The following is a 23,448-nucleotide window of genomic DNA, read 5'->3' as shown; positions in this document are numbered from 1 at the left end:
TATTCCATTTTCTATGGGCAGTCAATTTTTAAGGATTTGGCAATGTTGTGGTATTATGAAGATTGAGGATTGTTTTGAAGCGGGGAAATTTATGACTTTCAGTAGAATGAAGGAAAAGTTTCAGATATCTGAGAATACTAGACTGTTTTTATCAGATGACTAACTTTTTACGGGATAATTTTGGTCATGATTTGTTATTGCCAGCAGGGACAGAGGTAAAGTCATTGATATGTAATGGATATTTAAAGAAATTTATTTTGGTAATGTATTATTTGTTACAAAGGAAAGCCTGGAAAATAGGAGTTCATAAATCAAGACAGAGATGGGAGATAGATTTGAATAAGCAAATAGATGACCATAGTTGGATTGCGTTGTGTAGACAAAGTATGAAAAGTTCAATAAATGTGAGATATAGGTTGGTACAATATAATTTCATCCATCAGTTATATTTTACACCTCAAAAATTAAATAGATTGAACCATACCTTTTTGGATTTATGTTTTAGATGTGGACAGGAAGTCGGTACATTTTTGCATTCTACTTGGCAATGTCCTATGGTTAAACCTTTTTTAGATGGAAATAGATAATTTGTTAGAACGAATAATGGAGGTTAAATTCCCACAGGATTCAATGATATTTCTGTTGGGGGATATTAAAGTAGTTAAACTGAAATTAAAATTGAATATGTATCAAGTGAAATTTATACATATTACTTTAACAATAACTAGGAAATGTATACAGATACAGATTTGGGAATGCAAAGATGGCATGCAGAAGTTCAGAGTTGCGTGCCACTTGAAAAAATTACTTATAACTTAAATACTATATATTTTGGAAAATATGGTGCCCATATTTGCAAAGGTACAGTATGAATATTTAAATGACATGCAGACATTCCCTTTCTCCTAATAATATGGAGTACTCCTGTTGTGAATCTCTTGTCCTATACCTTCTTTCTTTTCAGTAGGGGGTTAGTGGGGGGAGGGGGAGGGATATTAGGGGGGTTCTTAATTTTCTATTTCTTACACACATGTATTAGTATTAGAAGTTGATGTGGTGATATGATCACTAGCCTACTACAGAGGCCGCTTTCTGTACTTGCAGGAAGACCACCTAGGGGCTGACTCCACCTGGCTGGCAATCAATCAGCCGACTTGAATATAAGCCTGAGCCAGCCATTTGGGAGCCACCACAGCTGAAATGGGTGTGTACAGACTTATAGCAGAATAACACCTGTCGTACAGTCTTTTGTGTCTTGTGTCTGCTTGCTGCTACCACAGCGCATCACAGTTGATTCATAGTAATATAATGTATCTGAATTTATGTAGTTTTAAATTTATAAATGTTTTTAAAAAAAGAACTATCTAATAAACAACTTACATTAATAGAGAGAAAAAAAGCAGTTGCTGATAAATCAATACTGCCCCTCTAATATGTGCACTTTACATTTTCAAATTAAAATCCATTATTCTTATTTATGACTCACATGATGGCCTGGGGAGCCCACTGTTCCAGGAACTCTGTCACTTTCCCTTCAGATACTGCATGGACCCACTCGAACACCGCACGGGGCCAGATGTAATCCCAAAAGAGGGGCAGGCCTTCAGCTTGTCCAGAACCCTCAACTGTCTGCCACCTCAGCCCATGAATGGCCATCTTGGCCAGAGCCAACAACAACCTCACAAAGAGATCGTCTGAGTGTCCAAACCCCTCTCCTTTATTTTAACATTCAAATTACAATAATACAAAATACAACTAAAACTACAATTACAAGCTATAACTAAAAGCCATCATTAGCCATGTGGCAACAAAACCACGAGAAGCAGTAATCACTACCACCTCTCTATTACCCAGTACTGGTGCCGTTCCTTTTATCTGGGATTCTCAACATCGGCAACCTTCAAAAGCCAACACTTTTTTTGTTAATGAAAACACCCGATCATCTCGCTCCTAGTCCCCACTTTCTGGCCGTCCGTCCAACGCTCTCCCTCCAACCCACCCCCCAATTTACCTCCTGACATGGCAGCACGAGTGCAATGCTGCCGAGTCTGGAGTTCACTTGCTGGTGCCAGAGCAGTTCCAGCTGCATCATGGATTATGGGTAAAGAAGATGGCCATTGCTTCCACATTGAGCCAGCCGCCACCTGCTTCTCTCCCATCAGGGCTGAGAGTCACCTTTCCACCGAAGGTAAGAGAAGGCACCAATGGGTGGTAGGGATAGGGGTCTGAGCCAGTTTCATTTTGAAGTTTTACTTTAAAATAAAAAAGTTAGTGATATGGTCTTTATTTATCTAAATTCATTGATACCATGCATCCCCTGTTGTGTGCAATTTTGAAACATTGCATTTGCTGAAGGGACCTTTTAAAATGATTCTGAAATCTGTAAGATTCCGAACAATGGCAGGTGTCCAGTCCCGATGATCCTAGATAAAAGGTTAGACACCCATTATTGCACATCAAGTTAAAACACGGTTTTCCTCATCAACCATGCATGCAATCCCCTGGGGGCCCACTGTTCCTGGAACATAGCCACTGTCCCCTCTGACACTACGTGCTCTCGCTTGAACACTGCTCAGGCTTGGATGTAACCCCAAAAGATGGGCAGGCAGTCTGCTCGCCTCACACCTTGACTGCCTGCTGCCTCAACCTGTGAATAGCCAGTTCGGCCAACACCAACAGCAATCCCACAAAGAGATCCACCGAATGCCCGGCCCCTGTCCACACCAGAAGACTGTAGATCAGGAGTGGGGATGAAGTCCAATCAGAATTTGCGGAGCAGCCCCTTCAGGTAGGAAAAGAGGGGCTGCCACCTCACACACTCCACAAAGATGTGGTACATTGTCTCCTCCCGGCCGCAGAAATGAAAAGTGGCCAGGGTGTCGGTGAACAAACTCAGGAAGCAGTGGCTCGGCACTATTCGGCCAACTTGCATCTCCTGCACAGAAATGGAGTTGTCTGAAGCAAAGAAGATCGAGATTGAAAAGCAATATTCTTCAGGGGGAGGAGGGGCGGTGGATGGTGGTGGAGAGATTAGGACACGTTCCAGGTGTGTGGTTGTTGTGTAGTGGGAGGTAGCTTCTGAGGGGCCTTCATCTGAGAGTCAGAGCAGAGTGTGGAAGAACAAATTGCAAGGAAGGGATGTGGATGTGTTCTGTACTGGTAATGATCACTGAGCCGTGATTGGGGAAAAAGTGGAGCCGAGACCTAGGATGGGTTAGCTCCCTACCTGTCCTCTGCAACTCCTTATAGCACTGGAGACACACGCGAGCTTCTTTGCCCTTCATGTGGCCAAAGGGATGCTTGCTCCTGCAGCACGCTCGGCAAACCACCTGGGAGACAAAAGGACAAGAGTGAATTGCCACTGAGCTCCACCAGTTCTTCAATTCCAGCCTTGGGAGAGGGTGGCACCTCCAAATTCCACGGGTATCAGTGGACAATGAGGCTTTGGACAGGTACTTGAATGAGCATAGAGAGATGGTGCAGCTGAATGGGATTAGAATAGCTAGGAGTGATGTGATGGGCATAAGGGCCTCTGTGCTGGACAACTCCACCTCACTGTTTCACATGGTATCCAATGTGATGAGCAGAAGGGTCTCCATGCTGGACAACCCTCCACCTCACCATCACACATGCTTTCCAATGTGACTTCAACCATTGTCAATCCTCATCCTTATCACACTCCTCTAGCATCACTTTTGGAGGGCAGAATTGCACATCCTACAAATAAGGCAGCAGTAGCTGGTCCTTGGGGCCCTCAACCGTGCTTTCTCTTTCAGTAAGGTCATAGCTGACCTGCCTCTAACCTTAGCAGCACATTCTGGTTGACCAACAGACACTTGTCACCCCTTGTCACTTCCACATGAATAATATTTCAACAACTCTGATTTCACCAACATTGGAGAGCTCCAAAGGTTAGTGTTTTGAGGAAGCAATAAATGTGGCTCATGAGGGTAGGGTAAGTGGATGTTATTTACATAGACTTCAGTAATGGATTTGACAAGGAACTTCATGGTAAACTGATTCAGAAGGTGCAGGTGCATGGTTGGCTGATCCATGTTGAGCTGATAGCTTGGTTTCCTGAATTGGCAGAGAAGAGAGGGGAGTGGTAGAAGACTATTATTCTGGATGGAGGTCCAGGATCAGTTGGGACCCCTGATATTTGTGATATATAATTAGGATGAAAGCATGGGTGGTTGGGTCCGTAACTTTGCAGATGATACAAAGATTGGTGGAGCTGTAGGCTGTGCAGAGCAGTGGTTTTGAAACTTTCACTCACAAACCACCTTAAGTAATCCCTTACTAATCTCAGAGCACCTAATGGTATAGAGAATACTTAAGGTGGAATGGAAAATTATTGAAAACCACTGGTGTGGAGGGTTATCAAAAGAATACAAAAAGATAGAGGTCCTTAACAGATATGATTAGAGAAGTGGCAGATAGAGTTTAATCTGGACAAGTAGGAGGTGTTGCACTTTGGGAGGTCAAATGTAAGGGGAATGTAGGTGATTTATGGCAGGGCTCATTAAAACATTGACGTGCAGAGGGATCTGGGGGTGTGGGTCCACAGCTCATTGAAAGTGGCCACACAAGTAGAGAGGGTGTAAGGAAGTGAATGGGATGTTTGGCTTTATTGGGTGGGGTATTGAGTATAAAAGTAGAGGTCACATTGAAGTTGTGCAAAACATTGGTCAGACCACACTTGGAATACTGTGGAGTTCTAGTTGCCCCATTACAGGAAGGAAGTGGAGGCTTTGGAAAAGGGACATGAGAGGTTTAACAGGATGTTCACTGGTTTAGAGGGGATGAGCTCTGGAGAGAAGTTGGACAAAATTGGGTTATTTTCTCTGGAGCATCAGATGCTGAGGGGTGACCTGATAGAGGTTTATAAAACCATGAGAGGCACTGAGAGGGAGGGCAGTCAGAATATTTTCCCATGCAAGACGACACGTGTTTAAGATGAGGGGGGAGGAATTTTAAGAGAGATGTGTGGGGTAAATATTTCACACAAAGAGTGATGGGTGCCTGGAACAAGCTGCCAGGGGTGGTGGTTGTGACAGATACAATAATGGTGTTTAAGAGGCTTCTAGATAGATATATGACTATGAACGAGATGGAGTGAAATCTATCAGGTGTAAGCAGCAGAGTTTTAATTTGATCTGGACAACGTATTCAACACAGACATGAAAGGGCCTGTTCATAAAGAATTACAGCATGAAAATAAGCCCTTGACCCAAATTGCCAGTGCCCACCAGAATGTCCCACCTGCCTGCACTTGGCCCATATCTCTCTAAATCCATTTTTTTTTCTTAAAGCTTCAATAGACCTTGCCTCCACCACCTTCTCCAGAAGCCATTTCCATACATCCACCACCTTTTGTGTATATAAAAAAAGTTACCCCTCTGGTTCCTGTTAAATCTCCCACCCCCATCACACATTAAATCCATGTGCCTGGTTACCATTTCCCCTACTCGGCAAAAGTTTCTGTGTGTTCATCTGATCTATTCCTCTCATGAATTTGTACTCCTTTCTGAGATCACCCCTCTTCCTCCTGTACTCCAAAGAATAAACTTCCTGCCTGCTCAAGCTCTCCTAAGGACATCACCAGGACTTGGGGACCTGAGTTGTGGTTCCAAGTCTTGGCAATGTCCTCATAAATCTTCTCTGCACCCTTTGCAGCTTGATGACATATTTTCTGCAGCACGTGACTAAAACAGAATACAATATTCCAAATGGGACCTCACCAACAACTTGTATAACTGCAACATAACCTTCCAACGTCAATATTCTGATGATGGACAATGTACCAATAGGCTTTTTGACCACCCTATGACACCACTTTCAAGGCACTATACACCTGTATGGCAATTCTTTGCTCTGCAACACTCCCAGATCCCTACCATTCACTATGTGGGTCCTATCCACAGCAGACCTTCCAAAATGCAATGCCTCACATTTCTCTGCATGAAATTCCATCAACCTCTGCCCAACCAATCAAGATCCTGCTTTAGCAACCATCTTCACTATATACAATACCAGGCACTTCAGTGTCATCTACAAACTTGCTAATCATCCCATGTACATTTTCATCTAAATCATTGATCTAGATGACAAACAGCAATGGATCCACCACCAACCTCTGTGGCACACCACTAATCACAGGGTTCCACCATGAAAAACAACTTTCCACCATCACCCTCTGCTTTCTACCATGAAGCCAATTTTCTGTCTATTCTGCTCTCTCATCTTGGATCCCATGTGATCTAACCTTCCAGTGTAACCCTCTGTACAGAATTTTATCAAATGGCTTGCTGAAGTCCCCATATAATCAGATTGGTGAGACATGACCTCCCACTTACAAAACCACACTAACTATCCCCAATCAGTCTTTGTCCATCCAAGTGTGTGTACGTATTCTCCCTCAAATGTTCTCTAGTAACTTACCAAATAGAAATGTTAGGTTCATTGGCCTGTAGTTTACAGGCTTTTTGCTGCAGCCCCTCTTGAATAGAGCACATTTTCCACCCCCCGCCCCCCCCCCCCCCCCCAGTACTCTGGCACTTCACTTGTACTTGAGGATGACTCACAAATCTCAACAAGGGCACCTGTAATTTATTCTCCAGCTTCCCACAGTGTCCTTGGATACATCTGATCTGGCCCAGGGCATTTGTCCATCTTCATATGGATCAGAACCTTCATCACCTCCTCAACTGTAAAACTGACTGATCTCGAGACACTACTATTGACTGACCCAACTACCCCATCATGTCTTTCTCCACAGTCAAAACAATTACTCATTGAGAAACTTGCTCATCTCCTGTGTCTCTGGACAGAGTTGACCTTATTGATTTTGGAGGAATCCCATTTTATTCTCTGGTTACCCTTTTTTCCTTTGAGTACTTTTAAACTCTCTTGGGATTAATCTTAATTGCCAGAGCTACTTCCTGTTCCATTTTTGCCCTGATTTTCTTTTTTTTTTAAGCTTACTTCTCTGTTCCTGAAACTCCTCCAGGTGTAGACTTGATCCCAGCTGCTTCTATCTGCTACATGCTTCTTTGTTGCCCTTGGTCAGAGCTTGACTTTCCCTCTTCATCCAAGCTTCTCTTGGACTGCATGTCTGACCCTTCACTCCACACAGCCTGGACTCTTGTCAATACGCTTTTAAAAACATTCCTATTTCCTCACGTTCCTTTTCCTTCAAACAACCTGTTCCAATTTACTCGAAGTAGTCCTGCCTTATAACTTCAAAGTTGGTCATGCCCCAATTTGATTTTTAACATGTGCCATGTCTCTCTTCAGATCCATCTTAAACAGAACAGAACAAAATAGATGCTGATCCCCAATTTCACAAGATCAGATCAAGCATTGCCCTCTCCCAGGTTGGACCCTCCACATTTTGCCAGAGGAAACGTCCTTGAACACATTTGACAAATTCCATCCTGTCTAAACCTTTCACACTCTAATTTATCTAGTCACTATTTGGAAAATAAAAATCCTTGACCATGACAATATCCTGCCACATTTGCTCGTCTAATTCCTGTTGACTATTTGGTGTTCTGTCTCACACTCTTAACAATGTGCTTATGCCTTTATTGTTCCTCAACTCCATCCATAAAGTTTCACTGTCCCACCCGTCCATAATATCACCTCTAACCATTGGTATGACATCCTCTTTTCACCTGACCCCCGTCCTTCCTGAAGCACCTGTATCCTGGAATGATGAGCTGTCAGTCCTGCCCCTCTCTTAACCAGGTTTCCATAATGGCCACATGTTCTGGGATGGGATGGGGTGGGGAGACCAAGATACCTTTATCCCTTACCCGCTGAGGATGAGTTGGGGACAGGGTGAGGTGAAGCTGAGAGTTCCATTGACCATAGAGGAAGATGTTTGGGACATCGTGGAGAAGAAGACCTCATCTCGAAAACTGAGAGGGAGGGTAGCGTCCTTGCAGGAGTCAGGGTGGGTGGGGCGGAGTTTGAGCCTTCTCTGTGAAGGGTTTGGGCAGCAACAGGAGGACGTACCTTCCCACAGGTATTGCAGTGCAGACGCCTCCAGGGTAGGGTGAAGTCAGCCGGACACACTGTGCACATCTCCGTCGGCGGGAGCTTCGTGTTCAGACCACTGCTCACCTATAGCAGGGTGGGAGGGAACAGACAGACACCGTGTTGATTCACAAGCCCAAATACGACCACATTTTCAGGTGGGCATCGGTCAGAAGAGAAGTGGGAACAGACTCCAGACCACCGGTCTCTGATGTACACCCCACCCTTACTCTCCAGACCACCTGTGTATGAGGTACTCTCCACCCTCAGGCTCAGGACTGCCTGTGAATAAAGTGCTCCCACCCTCATGACACAGATTCTGTCGATGTGTGGAGTGGGTCAGCCCAGCCTTACTACACCCACATTCATCTCCAGGTTAAAATGCTTCAGTCCAAGAGGTGAGAGCAATCAAGGATGAAGGCAGCCTCTATGCTCCCACACCACATCCCTGACTGCCCCTCCTGTCCTCCTTTTTACAGTGAGTATGATTGGAGAAAGTAGTCTCCATATCATTGTCAATTATCTAAATGCAGCAGCAGTAGCCTACTGCCACCTTGTGTGTGTGGCTCTGTAACCCTATCACCATATGACCGTATCTGCCTGTGACCTTGTCACCCCATGACCCATCACCACGTGACTCTGTGATCCAGTGATACATTCAATCATTGACTCCAGTAACCACTGTCACCCTATCTGCTTGTGATGCAGAAGGCGCTTTTAAATTGCAGCACCCAGGTAGCCCTCCTGGGACCCAGGTGAGATTACTAGGTGGTGTCGTGACCCTGATGCCCCATCACCCTGCCAACCTGTGACCCTATCGCCCAATGACCCTGTCAGAGTCTCTGTCACCTCGTGACTGTGATAATTGGTAACCCCATCAACCCACGACACCGCTGCCCCTTGACTGTGTGACCCAGTGAACCCAATAGTCTGTGACCCTATCACCCTGTCACCCTGAGATCCCAACACGGTCAGCCTGTGATTCTCCTCCCCCCACAAAGTCACCCTACAACAGTGTCTGCCTGTGACCCCTCCATCACCTGGTGACCTGTTTGCCAATGAGGCCCTTGTTGGGGAGACACCTGACAAGGCCACACTGTGCAGTGAGCAGTGTCCCAACGTGATGGATGAACCCATACTCTGCCCCCAGAAATATGTGGTGAGCAGGAGCTGATGGTCTCTCCACCCCCTTACCCCAGCTTAGTAGCCACACCCATATGGTAGAGCCACGCTGTGTGCCTGGCATGGGAGAGTGAGGGACTGACCTCTGGCAAGGCCCGGACAGGCTGCTGTACCTGTAGATCCACCACGGCACTGCTGACGGCAGCCACCCATTCATCGCAGTCCTGCAAAGAGCTGAGAAGGGATCAGTGCAAGGTGAGATCGATCACCCCATCCTGAGAAGTCGCTACCGCCCAATGGCAGCCCTTCACCCCCGAGGGTTTATGGCAAATGTGTGTTGGCCCATTTACATGTGTAACAGTGATGTGTGTTTGGCACAGTCAAGCAAGACCAAGGGGCAAATTTCAGGTAAGGCCATCACCTGGAAGTGGTTGCAACTTCTGAGTATGCCCAGGATAGATAACTGGGTAATGGTATGCTCTTGATATACCCAGTATGATCACTGAGGACCCTTGTGCATTTGATGAACCCAGGATGGTCACTGGCTAACTGTGTGCCCTAGATATTCCCCAAGTGGTCACTGGGTGACTGTGTACACTGGAGGTACCCAGTATTATCACTGGGGAGCAGTGCATACTGGATTTACAGTGTGATCATTGGGGAATGGTGTGCACTGGATGTACCCAAGATAATAATTGGGGAATCATTTACACTAGATGTACCCAGTATGATCACTGGGGAGCAACGTGCTCTGGATGTACCCAGAGTAATCATTGGGGAATGGTGTGCACTGGATGTACGCAGGGTGTTACTAGAAATGTGGTGACCTGGTGAATTCACTTGCAAGAGTTAAGTCAGCTGGTTGTTAAATGATGTCTGGTTAATTGGTCCTTCACTAACAAAAGGAAGGAAGGCTTAAACAAAACCACCACTATGGGAGCTGGTTAATCCCAGTTATGGTTCCAAGAGACCACATCTGGAGTAAAGCATTGGCTGCTTGAGGAACTTCTGATGAAGTTGACTTGAAAAGTGAGCCTAAAACACTCCGATCCATCAGGGAGTGGTAGAGTTACCTGAACGCTGTGTTTCAGAAGGCAGTCATGCCCATTAGATTAACTACTTCAAATTCGGTCTGTGGTCTGGGACAAGGGGGCATGACTGCTGGTGAGGCAGGTCAGGGGATCAGAGAGGTCATGCTGGAGGAGCCTCTGTCCAACAGGTCAGAGATTCTGGCTTTCTGTGGGGGCTGTAGGAAGGGTGATGGATCTGTCCATGACACTGTGATTCAGGTAGCCATTGAAGGGGGGGGGTGTGGGGGGGGTGAAAGAAAAGTGTAGTCGTGAAAAAGGATAAAATAGTAAGGGGAATAGACACTACTCACTGAAGTGAGGATCGAGAGACCCAAAGGCAGTGTTGCCTGTCTGGTGCCCAGGGTTGGGACATCTCATCTGACCTGCAGAGGAATTTAACCTGGGAGGGGCAAGATTCTGTTATCATGGTCATTGTCGGTACCAACAATATGTAGGACTTGGAAAGAGATTCCTGATGAAGGAATTTGAGCAGCTGGGGACCAAATTCAAAAGCAGGCAAAAAGATAGTGATCTCTGGATTACCTCCTGAGCTACATGAAAACTGGCACAATACAATTCAAATACTGAGAAGGCTGGATAGAGTGGACACAAAGATGATGTTTCCAGAAGTGGGAGAGTCTAGGACCAGAAGGCACAGCCTCTGAATAGAAGGATGTCTCTTTAGAACAGAGATGAGAAGAAATTTCTTCAGAAAGAAGGCAGTGAATTTATGGAATTTGTTGCCATAGATGTTTCTGGAGGCCAAGGCAATGAGTAGATTTAAAGTGTTCATTGATAAGTTCTTGACCAGTAAGAGTGTTAGAAGTTACAGGGAGAAGGTAAGAGAATGGGTCTGAGAAGAAAAATACATCAGCCATGATTCAAAATTGAAGCAGGCTCAATGGACCAAATGACCTAATTCTGCTAATGCATCTTTTGTTCACTGGATATATGCAGTGTGGTCACTGGGAACAGTGTGCACTAGATTTGCCCAGGCAATTACCAGGGAGCAGCATGCACTGGGTGCATCCAGGGTGGTTGCTCAAGAATAGTGCGAACTGAATGGACCCAGTGTGGTCACTGGAACAATATACACTGAATGCACCCAGGGTGGTCACTGAGAAGCAGTGTGCCCTGGATTTGCTCTGGTGGAGTGGGGCAACAGTGTGCACTGGATGTGCCCAGGGAGGTAAGTGGAGGACAGTGTGCTCTGGATTAACCCAGTGTGTTCAATGGGGAAGGGTGTGCACTAGGTGTATCTAGGTCCAACACTGAAAAACAGTGTGCACTGGATGGACCCTGTGGTCACTAGGGAACAGTGGGCAATGGATGTACCCAGTGTAGTCACTGGGTGGGGGGGGGGGAGGGAGGTGGACAGTATGCACTGTATCAAACTCTTGACTCCTGGAGAGTTACAGTATTTTCCAGTGTCAGGATGTCTGAATCCAAGGGCATTGATGTAAGATGAGTGGAGAAAGAGTGAACAAGCACCTGACGAAAGGTTTTCCACACTGCTCTGTGGAATAAGCTGCCAGAGGAAGGGATGGAGGTGGGAACAATTAGTGTTTTTTATTTAAAAGACATTTGGTGAGGCACAGGAATTGGAAAGGTTTGGAGGGATATTGGCCAATGGGGGAATTGCTTGCTTGGACAATCTGATCATCACAGATGAGTTTGGCCAAAGAGGCTGTTTCTGTGCTGGGTAGCTCTGGGAAGCTGCAGGGGAGAAGGTGAGAAAAATGCGGAAGATGACAGTTGAACATTGCTCCCTGCCCCATCATTGACAGATCTCTGCCCTAACCCCAGTCGCCCAGTATCCACCGATTGTCAGCTGTTACCTGGCGCAGAGAGTGAGGGAGCCCCGTGCACTCTGGATCCTCAGCACATTCTCCACTGTATCTGCAGACAGCTTCCTCACCTGACAGAGCAAGAGGCAGGGGTATAAGCGCAGGTCAGGATAATGAGGGTAAAGGCACAAGAGGGAGGCATTTCAGTGTTCAGTTCAGCCTTTGAATCACCCTTGGGGCTGCAAGTGGGGCAAAATGGCTGTGACGTCAGATAAATAGTGATGGTGTCCGCTCTTTAGCCAGAGTGTGAGAGCTGTATCCATGCTCTGTGGCTATGACCAACAAGGGATGGTGTAACATTGCCCACACTGGGACCAAAAGAACAGTGTAACACTACCCACACTGGGACTAGGGGGATGGTGTAACACTGCCCACGCTGGGTGTTAGGGACAGTGTAGTTTTGCCCCTGTTGCTTCCCATACATCATCTTACCTCCATTGTCTCCAGTGGCAGGACCTTCCTCAGTTGGCATTTGCCATAACGTTTGGGCACGGTGTAGAGGAAGACATCACTCAGCTGTGAAGAGAGCTCAGAGTCAGTGAGTCACCTACAGACAATGCAAGTGGTCCCTCCGTGTGATGTCAGTTGGAGAAGACCTTCCCAGGGACTGAAGGCTTCCAATCTGTAGCTTAATCCAGTTAGAGAGGTTGGAGTCTGGAGAGGGAATGGTCAGGATTGAAGGGTGAGGCTGGGGTTCCAGGGAAGACAATGTCAGGGTGATATTTGGAATCCAGAGAAAGCAATGTCTGAGGTCAGGATGGGCTAAATTGGGCATCCGGGAAGGGTGAGGTCAGGGGTTGAAAGTGTGCAAGGATGGGGGTCCGGAGAGGGTGATGTCACAGATAAGGAGAGGGAGTGGTCAGGGGTCCTCAGAGGGGGATAAGGGTCTGGAGAGGGAGAGGTCATGGTCTCTGAGGAAGTGATCAGGGGTCGAGAACGGGATGCTGGGGGGTCTGGAGAGTGAAATGTGGGGATCTGGAGATGAGGAGATTGGGGGTTCAGACAGTGGGAACTCTTGGGTCTGGAGAGGGGGATACAATTACTCTTGAGGGAGTAGGTAGAGGTCTGGAGGAAACGTCGGGTCCACAGAGGTCAGGGGTCTCCATAGGGGATGTCAGGGGCACCAACAGTTCAGATGTTTAGTGAGGTCAGGGATCCAGAAAGGGGAGGTCAGTGAGAAGGAGAGATCAGGGACCCAGAGAGGTCAGGGGAGGTACCCCTCCCATCTATTCTCCCACAGCTCTGAACTATCCCATGAAACATGACACCCCCCAGAATATTTGGTCACCATCATATGTTGAGCCATCTTTACTATCTAGGAACATCTGGCTTGTTCCTGAACACAGGAAGGAGGGGTGAAATGAGGAAATTACTGGGGCCTTTGCAGAAACATTTAAACCTCCACAAGGTCCAGGTTTACTGAATATGGTGCTCCCAATGTCACCTTCTCTACACCGAGGAGATTGGATGCGGCCCAGGAAATCATTCCGTTGAGCACCTTTACTTTGTCCAATAGAACAGCAAGGACTTTTCAGTGTAAAACGATATCAATTCCACACATCATTACCTCATTGACAAATCTATCCATGGACTCATGCCCCTATCAAACTGAGGCAACCCACAAATTGGAGTAACAATACCTTGTATTCCATCTGGGAATTCTCCAATCAGATGGCATCAACATTGAATTCTCCAACTTTGTTAACTCCTTCCCCGTTCTCGCTCTTTCCCCACCCATCTGTTTCCCTTACTCTAGCTCCCCATTCTTTCCCTTCCTTCTCTGCTCAGAGAGCTGCCCTTCTTAGCTCTCTGCCCTCTCTCCCATCACTTCTCAGCTTCTTTCTCTCCTATCTCCCTCCTATATCCACCTATTTATCTCTCACCAATTAACCTGTGCTCCAACCCTTTTCCCTCAAATGTTGTGCCAACCTATGTAAACCCACTCCATAACAAACTAGCTGTTCCCTACTTCACACCCATAAACCTCTATTTTTCTTTAATTAATGTGCCTATTGAAGAGTTTTTTTTTTAATATCCCTATTGTAGTTGACTTCACCACCCCCAGCAATGCATTCCAGACACCCACCACTCTTCGTGGAAAAGACCTCTGACGCCTCTCCTAAACCTTACACAATTCACCTTAAATCAATGTCCTCTGTTACTTGCTATTGTTGCCCTGTGAAAATGGTGTTGGCTGTCCAATCTTTCATCCCCTCATTAACTTATGACGCCATCTCTCATCCTTTGTCACACCAAAGAGAAAAGCTCTCATTTGCTCAACCTTGCTTCCTAAGACATTATCTTCAATCCAGTCAGAATTCTGGTAAATCTCACTTGCACCCTGTCCAAAGCATCTACATCAGTGGTTTTCAAACATTTTTTTTCGACTCACATTCCACTTTAAGTATTCCCTATGCCATAAGTGTTCTGTGGTTATTAAGGGATTGCTTAAGGTGGTATCGGAGTGGAAAGAAAAGTTTGAAAACCACTGATCTACATCCTTCTTATAATAAGGTGACCAGAATAGAACATATTTCAAGTGTGGTCTAACCAGAGTTTTATAGAGCTGCAGCATTGCCTCATGGCTCTTGAATGCAATCCCCTGTCTAATAAAAGCCAACACACAACATGCCTTCTTAACTATCCAATCAACTTGTGCAGCAACCTTGAGGGATCTGTGGACCTGGATTGCAAAATCCCTCTGTTCATCCACACTGTTAACAATCCTACCATTAACAATGTATTCCACCCTCGTTTAACCTTCCAAACTTCACACTTCACATTTAGACACACTGAACTTCATCTGCTACTTCTCTGCCCAACTCTGCATATTGTGTGTATCCTGTTATAACCTTTTACACTATTCACAACACCTCCAACTTGCCTGTCATCTGCAAACTTACAGCCCCCCACCCACCCACCCACGTCTTCTTCCAGGTCATTTATAAAAATCACAAAACAGGTCCCAGAACAGACCCCTGTGGAACACCACCAGTCACCAATTTCCTGTCAAAATACATTCCCTCTACTACCACCCTTGGCATTCTGTGTGGCAAGCCAATTCTGAATCCAAGCAGCCAAGGTCCTATGCCTCATGACTTTCTGAATGAGCATACTGTTGGAAAGCTAGTGAAATGTCTTATTAAAATACATCTACACCATATCTACCACCCTACCTTCATCAATTTCCCTTGAAACCTCCTTAAAAAGCCCAATTAGGTTTGAGAGGTATGGCCTATCTCTCACAAAGTCATGCTGACTATGCCTGAGAAGACCTCCCAAAATGCACATAAATCCTGTCCTTAAGACTCCTCTCCAATGGTTTCCCATCACTGATGTAAAGCTCACTGGTCAAAATTCCCAGGGGTTCCCTTTTTTTGAATATTTTATTTAAAGTATTAAAACATACAATCAGGAAAAACAAATAATACATATGATCAATAAAAAAATACATGATATATACAGCACCTCCTTCCTACCAGCCTCCTCCCATTGCAACCCTCCCCTCCACCCTATCCCCTATACCTTATCCCCCTAACCGCTCCTAACTAACTAACCTAAACCCCAAAGAAAAGAAAGAGAAAGTAAGAAAGGAGATATAAACAACAATAACAATTAATTACCATGGATTAGAGTAACACCACTACAGTATGGCCAGAGAATTCAAAATTTTAAATCCAAATAAGGGCTCCAAATTTTCTGATTAAAAAAAATTATCACCTAAATTATATGTTAATTTTTTTCCAATAGAATACAAGATCTCAGTTCCATATGCCATCTATGTAAACTCAAATCGGTCTCATTTTTCTAAGTAATCACTAAACATTTTCTGGCTACAGCCAATGCTAGTCTCAAAAATGCAATTTGAAATCTAGTTAATCTTAATACTAAACTCAACTTTTTAATATCACCTAACAAAAATACTGATGGTTCCAATGGAAATTTATCTTTAAAAATACCTTCTAAAAGTTCTTTAAGCTGCGTCCAAAAAGGTTTTACCATATCACAAAACCAAGTAGAATGTTAAAAAAAAGCTTACTTCCTTTGGACATCTCAAACATAAATCTGAGGAAATTAAATTATATCCCTTTAATTTTTCTGGAGCTAAATATAATTGATGAATAAAATTATAATGAACTAATCCATAACTCACATTAACAATCTTTACATAAATTTTTACATAAATTTCTCCAATCATCCTTATTAATAACTAATCCCTAAATCTTTTTTCCCATTTTAAACTAGATTTCTGTAAATCTAACTTAGGCATTTTATTCATGTAATAATGAATACATTTCATACAAATCTTCCCACCTTCTGTAAGTAAAATTTCAAATTGAGATTGTCTTCGTAGCCTTAAAGTATGTCCAAAGTTATCCAATAATTAAGATCTAACTTGATAATAACAAAAAAAAGTATTTGATGGTATTTCATATTTTTCTTTCATTCTTTGAAAATAAATAAAATAACCCACTTCATAACAATATTGCACAAATTTAATTCCCTTTTTATCCCATAATTTCAAAAACTGATTATTAAGCATACAAGTACAATGTTTATTCTGACATAAAGGTGTCCTACTTGAAATTTTCCCTTGTGTACCTAATGCTTCATTTATCATATTCCATAATTCCATTAAATGTATCAAAATAGGCAAATTATAATTACCTAGAATTCCATTTATAAATAAATTTATCCATCTTCTTCTCACCAATTTGTTAATTCAATGTTTGCCATACCAATGATTTTCCAAATCAAACATTCTATTAATAAACTTTAATTGTGCTGCTTTATAATAATTTTGAAAATTCAGAAGCTTTAAACCTCCTTATTCATACGTCCAAGTTAATTTTTGTAAAGATACCCTTGCCATTTTATATTTCCATAAAAACTTCCTTACAATGGAAGTCAAATCTTTAAAGAATTTTTGATGAACTTTACAAGGAATAGATTGAAAAAGATATTGCATTCTAGGAAAAATATTCATCTTAATACAATTAACTCTGCCTATTAATGTTATTGGTAAATCTTTCCATCGATTCAAATCATTTTTAATTTTATAAAGTAAAGATAAATAATTTAATTCATATAAATGATTAAAATTATTATCTATTTTTGATGGTCCGACCATTTAAATATAACAATATTTTTACAGGAAGTATAATCTGCTTCAACCAATGGCATAATCTCACTTTTGTCACCAATTCATTTTATAACCAGATATTTCTCCGTACTGTTCCATCCTATCATGAAACCATTTTAAAGAATTCTGAGGTTCTTTTAAGTATGTCAAAACATCATGTGCAAATAAATTAATTTTAAAATAATCAGATTTCACTTTAATACCCTTAATATTATTATCTTGCTTTATAAATTGAGCCAAAAGTTCAATAACTTATGCAAAAAGAGCTGGTGACAAAGGGCAGCCATGTCTAGTAGAATTTCCAATGTAAATGGCAAAGAAGTCTACACATTTGTCACAACTCTGGCAATAGGATTTTTATATAAAGCCTTAATCCAACCAATAAATATTGGTCCAAACTTGAATTTTTTCAATATTTTAAATTTTAAAAACTCCATTCTACTCTTTCAAATGCCTTTTCAGCACCTAATGATATGACCATTGGTAGGGTGGATTCCTCCTGAGAAATATGGATCAAAGAAATCAATTTTATGATATTATCTGCAGAATAATGATTTTTAATAAATACAGTTTGGTCTAAATGGATGAAAGCTGCTAAGTAATTTACTTATACTTAATTTACTTATACAATTTTATAATCACCATTTAACAAAGAATTAGGTCTCTAAGATCCAGTTTTCAAAGGATCTAATTGCCTGAAAAAAAGAATCCAGCAAAGAATAAACTTCCGTCGCTTGTTTCAATACTTCCATTAATAAAGGTATTAATATATCTTGAATTTTTTATAAAACTCAGTTGTAAATCCATCTTCACCTGGAGACTACCCATTAGGCATAGATTAGAGTGCTTCTATATTCTCTCTATAAGTAAAAGAAGCTTCCAATTCATTAATTTCCTGGTAACTTAAAGAAGGTAATTGAAGGTCGGATAAAAATTTATCAATTTTAACTTTATCTTTTTCTAATTCAGAAGTATATCTTTCTTTTTCTTTTGGCTTGGCTTCGCGGATGAAGATTTATACAGGGGGTAAATGTCCACGTCAGCTGCAGGCTCGTTTGTGGCTGACAAGTCCGATGCGGGACAGGCAGACACGGTTGCAGCGGTTGCAGGGGAAAATTGGTGGGTTGGGTGTTGGGTTTTTCCTCCTTTGTCTTTTGTCAGTGAGGTGGGCTCTGCGGTCTTCTTCAAAGGAGGTTGCTGCCCGCCGAACTGTGAGGCGCCAAGATGCACGGTTTGAGGCGATATCAGCCCACTGGCGGTGGTCAATGTGGCAGGCAGCAAGAGATTTCTTTAGGCAGTCCTTGTACCTCTTCTTTGGTGCACTTCTGTCACGGTGGCCAGTGGAGAGCTCGCCATATAACACGATCTTGGGAAGGCGATGGTCCTCCATTCTGGAGACGTGACCCACCCAGCGCAGCTGGATCTTCAGCAGCGTGGACTCGATGGTGTCGGCCTCTGCCATCTCGAGTACTTCGACATTAGGGATGAAGGTGCTCTAATGAATGTTGAGGATGGAGCGGAGACAACGCTGGTGGAAGCGTTCTAGGAGCCGTAGGTGATGCCGGTAGAGGACCCATGATTCGGAGCCGAACAGGAGTGTGGGTATGACAACGGCTCTGTATACGCTTATCTTTGTGAGGTTTTTCAGTTGGTTGTTTTTCCAGACTCTTTTGTGTAGTCTTCCAAAAGTGCTATTTGCCTTGGCGAGTCTGTTGTCTATCTCGTTGTCGATCCTTGCATCTGATGAAATGGTGTAGCCGAGATAGGTAAACTGGTTGACCATTTTGAGTTTTGTGTGCCCGATGGAGATGTTGGGGGGCTGGTAGTCATGGTGGGGAGCTGGCTGATGGAGGACCTCAGTTTTCTTCAGGCTGACTTCCAGGCCAGACATTTTGGCAGTTTCCGCAAAACAGGACGTCAAGCGCTGAAGAGCTGGCTCTGAATGGGCAACTAAAGCGGCATCGTCTGCAAAGAGTAGTTCACGGACAAGTTGCTCTTGTGTCTTGGTGTGAGCTTGCAGGCGCCTCAGATTGAAGAGACTGCCATCCGTGCGGTACCGGATGTAAACAGCATCTTCATTGTTGAGGTCTTTCATGGCTTGGTTCAGCATCATGCTGAAGAAGATTGAAAAGTGGGTTGGTGCGAGAACACAGCCTTGCTTCACGCCATTGTTAATGGAGAACCATAAAGAAAAAGAAACCTACCAAAAATAAAGAAAAATTTCTGTACCATAGTACGACCTCCCTCGACTGTACGGGAAGTGACCAATGACACAAAGTGGCCAATGACTTCAGAAGGAGAAGCAAACAGAACAATTAAAAAAAAACAATAAGTAAAACATTTCAAGTACGATAAGCTTATTTCAAGTCTCTATTAATATATCTTGAATTTTTTTATAAAACTCAGTTGTAAATTCATCTTCACTTGGAGACTTCCCATTAGGCATAGATTAGAGTGCTTCTATATTCTCTCTATAAGTAAAAGAAGCTTCCAATTCATTAATTTCCTGGTTACTTAAAGAAGGTAATTGAAGGTCGGATAAAAATTTATCAATTTTAACTTTATCTTTTTCTAATTCAGAAGTATATAACTTCACATAAAATTCCCTGAATGTATAATTTATCTCTTGAGGTTTATATGTAATCTTTGAATCCTTTCTAATAGCATTAATTGTTCTTGAAACCTGTTCTGTCTTTAATTGCCAAGATAAAACTTTGTGGGCCCTTTCCCCTAATTCATATCTTTGTTTAGTTCTCTGTAACAACTTCTCAAATTTTTAAGTTTGTAATGAATTATACTGTAATTTCTTATCAATCAAATGTACCTTTTTAGTCTCTGCTGAATTCTGTTGTAAATCTTTTTCTAAAATTTCTATCTCCCTTTTAAATTTATTAACTTCAAAAGAATACTGTTTCTTAATTTTAAATTAATAATTTGTCCTTTTAGATATGCTTTCAAAGGATCCCATAAAAAACTTAATATTAACTGAATTTGTATTTATTTTCAAAAATTGCTGTATTTCTTCTTTGGCTTGGCTTCGCGGACGAAGATTTATGGAGGAGTTAAAAAGTCCACGTCAGCTGCAGGCTCGTTTGTGGCTGACAAGTCCGATGCGGGACAGGCAGACACGATTGCAGCGGTTGCAGGGGAAAATTGGTTGGTTGGGGTTGGGTGTTGGGTTTTTCCTCCTTTGCCTTTTGTCAGTGAGGTGGGCTCTGCGGTCTTCTTCAAAGGAGGTTGCTGCCCGCCAAACTGTGAGGCGCCAAGATGCACGGTTTGAGGCGTTATCAGCCCACTGGCGGTGGTCAATGTGACAGGCACCAAGAGATTTCTTTAGGCAGTCCTTGTACCTTTTCTTTGGTGCACCTCTGTCACGGTGGCCAGTGGAGAGCTCGCCATATAACACGATCTTGGGAAGGCGATGGTCCTCCATTCTGGAGACGTGACCCATCCAGCGCAGCTGGATCTTCAGCAGCGTGGACTCGATGCCGTCGACCTCTGCCATCTCGAGTACTTCGACGTTAGGGATGTAAGCGCTCCAATGGATGTTGAGGATGGAGCGGAGACAACGCTGGTGGAAGCGTTCTAGGAGCCGTAGGTAGTGCCGGTAGAGGACCCATGATTCGGAGCCGAACAGGAGTGTGGGTATGACAACGGCTCTGTATACGCTTATCCTTGTGAGGTTTTTCAGTTGGTTGTTTTTCCAGACTCTTTTGTGTAGTCTTCCAAAGGCGCTATTTGCCTTGGCGAGTCTGTTGTCTATCTCATTGTCGATCCTTGCATCTGATGAAATGGTGCAGCTGAGATAGGTAAACTGGTTGACCGTTTTGAGTTTTGTGTGCCCGATGGAGATGTGGGGGGGCTGGTAGTCATGGTGGGGAGCTGGCTGATGGAGGACCTCAGTTTTCTTCAGGCTGACTTCCAGGCCAAACATTTTGGCAGTTTCCGCAAAGCAGGAAGTCAAGCGCTGAAGAGCTGGCTCTGAATGGGCAACTAAAGCGGCATCGTCTGCAAAGAGTAGTTCACGGACAAGTTGCTCTTGTGTCTTGGTGTGAGCTTGCAGGCGCCTCAGATTGAAGAGACTGCCATCCGTGCGGTACCGGATGTAAACAGCGTCTTCATTGTTGGGGTCTTTCATGGCTTGGTTCAGCATCATGCTGAAGAAGATTGAAAAGAGGGTTGATGCGAGAACACAGCCTTGCTTCACGCCATTGTTAATGGAGAAGGGTTCAGAGAGCTCATTGCTGTATCTGACCCGACCTTGTTGGTTTTCGTGCAGTTGGATAATCATGTTGAGGAACTTTGGGGGACATCCGATGCGCTCTAGTATTTGCCAAAGCCCTTTCCTGCTCACGGTGTCGAAGGCTTTGGTGAGGTCAACAAAGGTGATGTAGAGTCCTTTGTTTTGTTCTCTGCACTTTTCTTGGAGCTGTCTGAGGGCAAAGACCATGTCAGTAGTTCCTCTGTTTGCGCGAAAGCCGCACTGTGATTCTGGGAGAATATTCTCGGCGATACTAGGTATTATTCTATTTAGTAGAATCCTAGCGAAGATTTTGCCTGCAATGGAGAGCAACGTGATTCCCCTGTAGTTTGAGCAGTCTGATTTCTCGCCTTTGTTTTTGTACAGGGTGATGATGGTGGCATCACGAAGATCCTGAGGCAGTTTACCTTGGTCCCAACAAAGCTTGAAAAACTCATGCAGTTTGGCATGCAGAGTTTTGCCGTCAGCCTTCCAGACTTCTTTGGGGATTCCATCCATACCTGCTGCTTTGCCACTTTTCAGTTGTTCGATTGCCTTATATGTCTCATCCAGGGTGGGAACCTCATCCAGCTCTAGCCTTAGGGGCTGTTGAGGGAGCTGGAGCAGGGCGGAATCTTGGACTGAACGGTTGGCACTGAAAAGAGATTGGAAGTGTTCTGACCATCGGTTGAGGATGGAGATCTTGTCGCTGAGGAGGACTTTGCCGTCTGAGCTGCGCAGCGGGCTTTGGACTTGGGGTGAGGGGCCGTACACAGCCTTTAGAGCCTCGTAGAAACCCCTGTATTTAATCTCTTATAAAATTACAAAATTCAACATTTTTAACAATAAAGAATGAAATCTCCATTGATATGTAATATCTATCTTTTCTGAGCCTTTACATGTTATTAATAAAAGAGAATGATCTGATAATATTCTATTTTTATATTCAGCAGATATAACATGAACTTGTGATTGTGCCGATATTAAAAAGAAATCTATTCTAGAATAAGAATCATATCGAAATGAATAAATCAAAAAGATAATCCTTAGGATTTAATCTTCTCCATATATCAACTAAATTAATTTCTTTCATTAACATTAATAACTGTTTTGCCATTTTAGACCTCGTTACTGTTTTCAGAGATTTATCTAATAATGGATCCAAACAACAATTAAAATCACTTCCAATCATAACTTATTCATATGCCTGTGTCAAATTAAGAAAATAATCTAGTAAAAATTTCTAATCATCTACATTAGGGGCATAGATATTCATAAGTGTCCAAGATTCTGAATAAATTTTACAATTTACGACCAAAAGCCTACCAACTGATTCATTTACTGATTCCAACTTAAATGATAATTTCTTATTAATCAAAATAGCTACACCTCTTGCTTTAGAATTTAAAAAAAGGAGCTATAACCTGATCAACACAATCTTTTTTTTAAATTTCTGATGCCCCTTTTCGGTGAAATGTGTCTCTTGAAAAAAAAACAATATCAACTTTCAACTTTTTAATATAAGCCAAGCCTCTTTTACTCTTAATCAGATTGAGCCCATTAACATTAAAAGTTGCAAAATTTAAATTAGACATCAATTTTTATTTATACCATAAATAAACCATTCCTGATGCAGTGGGACTCCAAACCATGATTAATCTGCAACATATAATTCATCTCCTCAATAGAAAGAAAAATACAGACCCAATAAAGAAGGGAAAAACCATAAAGAAAAAGAAACCTACCAAAAATAAAGAAAAATTTCTGTACCATAGTACGACCTCCCTCAACTGTACGGGAAGTGACCAATGCCACAAAGTGGCCAATGACTTCAGAAGGAGAAGCAAACAGAACAATTTAAAAAAAAACAATAAGTAAAATATTTCAAGTACGATAAGCTTCTTTCAAGTCTCTATTAACTTGATCGTCATCAATGTCAATTTCAGCTAATTGATGGCATCCCCTTTCCTGCAGCCATTCTTCTCT

At 43.1% G+C, this 23,448-nt stretch overlaps 1 protein-coding gene across 1 annotated transcript in view; it reads right to left on the bottom strand.

The window, feature by feature from the left end:
• The window catches only part of LOC138765278 (uncharacterized), a 131,997-nt gene that overhangs the window by 24,375 nt on the left and 84,174 nt on the right, over window positions 1–23,448 (bottom strand). The window contains exons 14-18 of the mRNA XM_069942328.1: window positions 12,512–12,595; window positions 12,071–12,150; window positions 9,306–9,396; window positions 8,020–8,127; window positions 3,227–3,329 (exon numbers count right to left, since the gene is read on the bottom strand). Of these exons, the coding sequence (XP_069798429.1) occupies window positions 3,227–3,329; window positions 8,020–8,127; window positions 9,306–9,396; window positions 12,071–12,150; window positions 12,512–12,595 (466 nt within the window). The remainder of the gene's footprint in view (window positions 1–3,226; window positions 3,330–8,019; window positions 8,128–9,305; window positions 9,397–12,070; window positions 12,151–12,511; window positions 12,596–23,448) is intronic.

This window comes from Narcine bancroftii, chromosome 5 (genome assembly GCF_036971445.1).
Source record: "Narcine bancroftii isolate sNarBan1 chromosome 5, sNarBan1.hap1, whole genome shotgun sequence".
In the NCBI taxonomy this organism is placed as follows: Eukaryota; Metazoa; Chordata; class Chondrichthyes; order Torpediniformes; family Narcinidae; genus Narcine; species Narcine bancroftii.
This window is presented reverse-complemented; position numbering and strand designations above follow the sequence as displayed.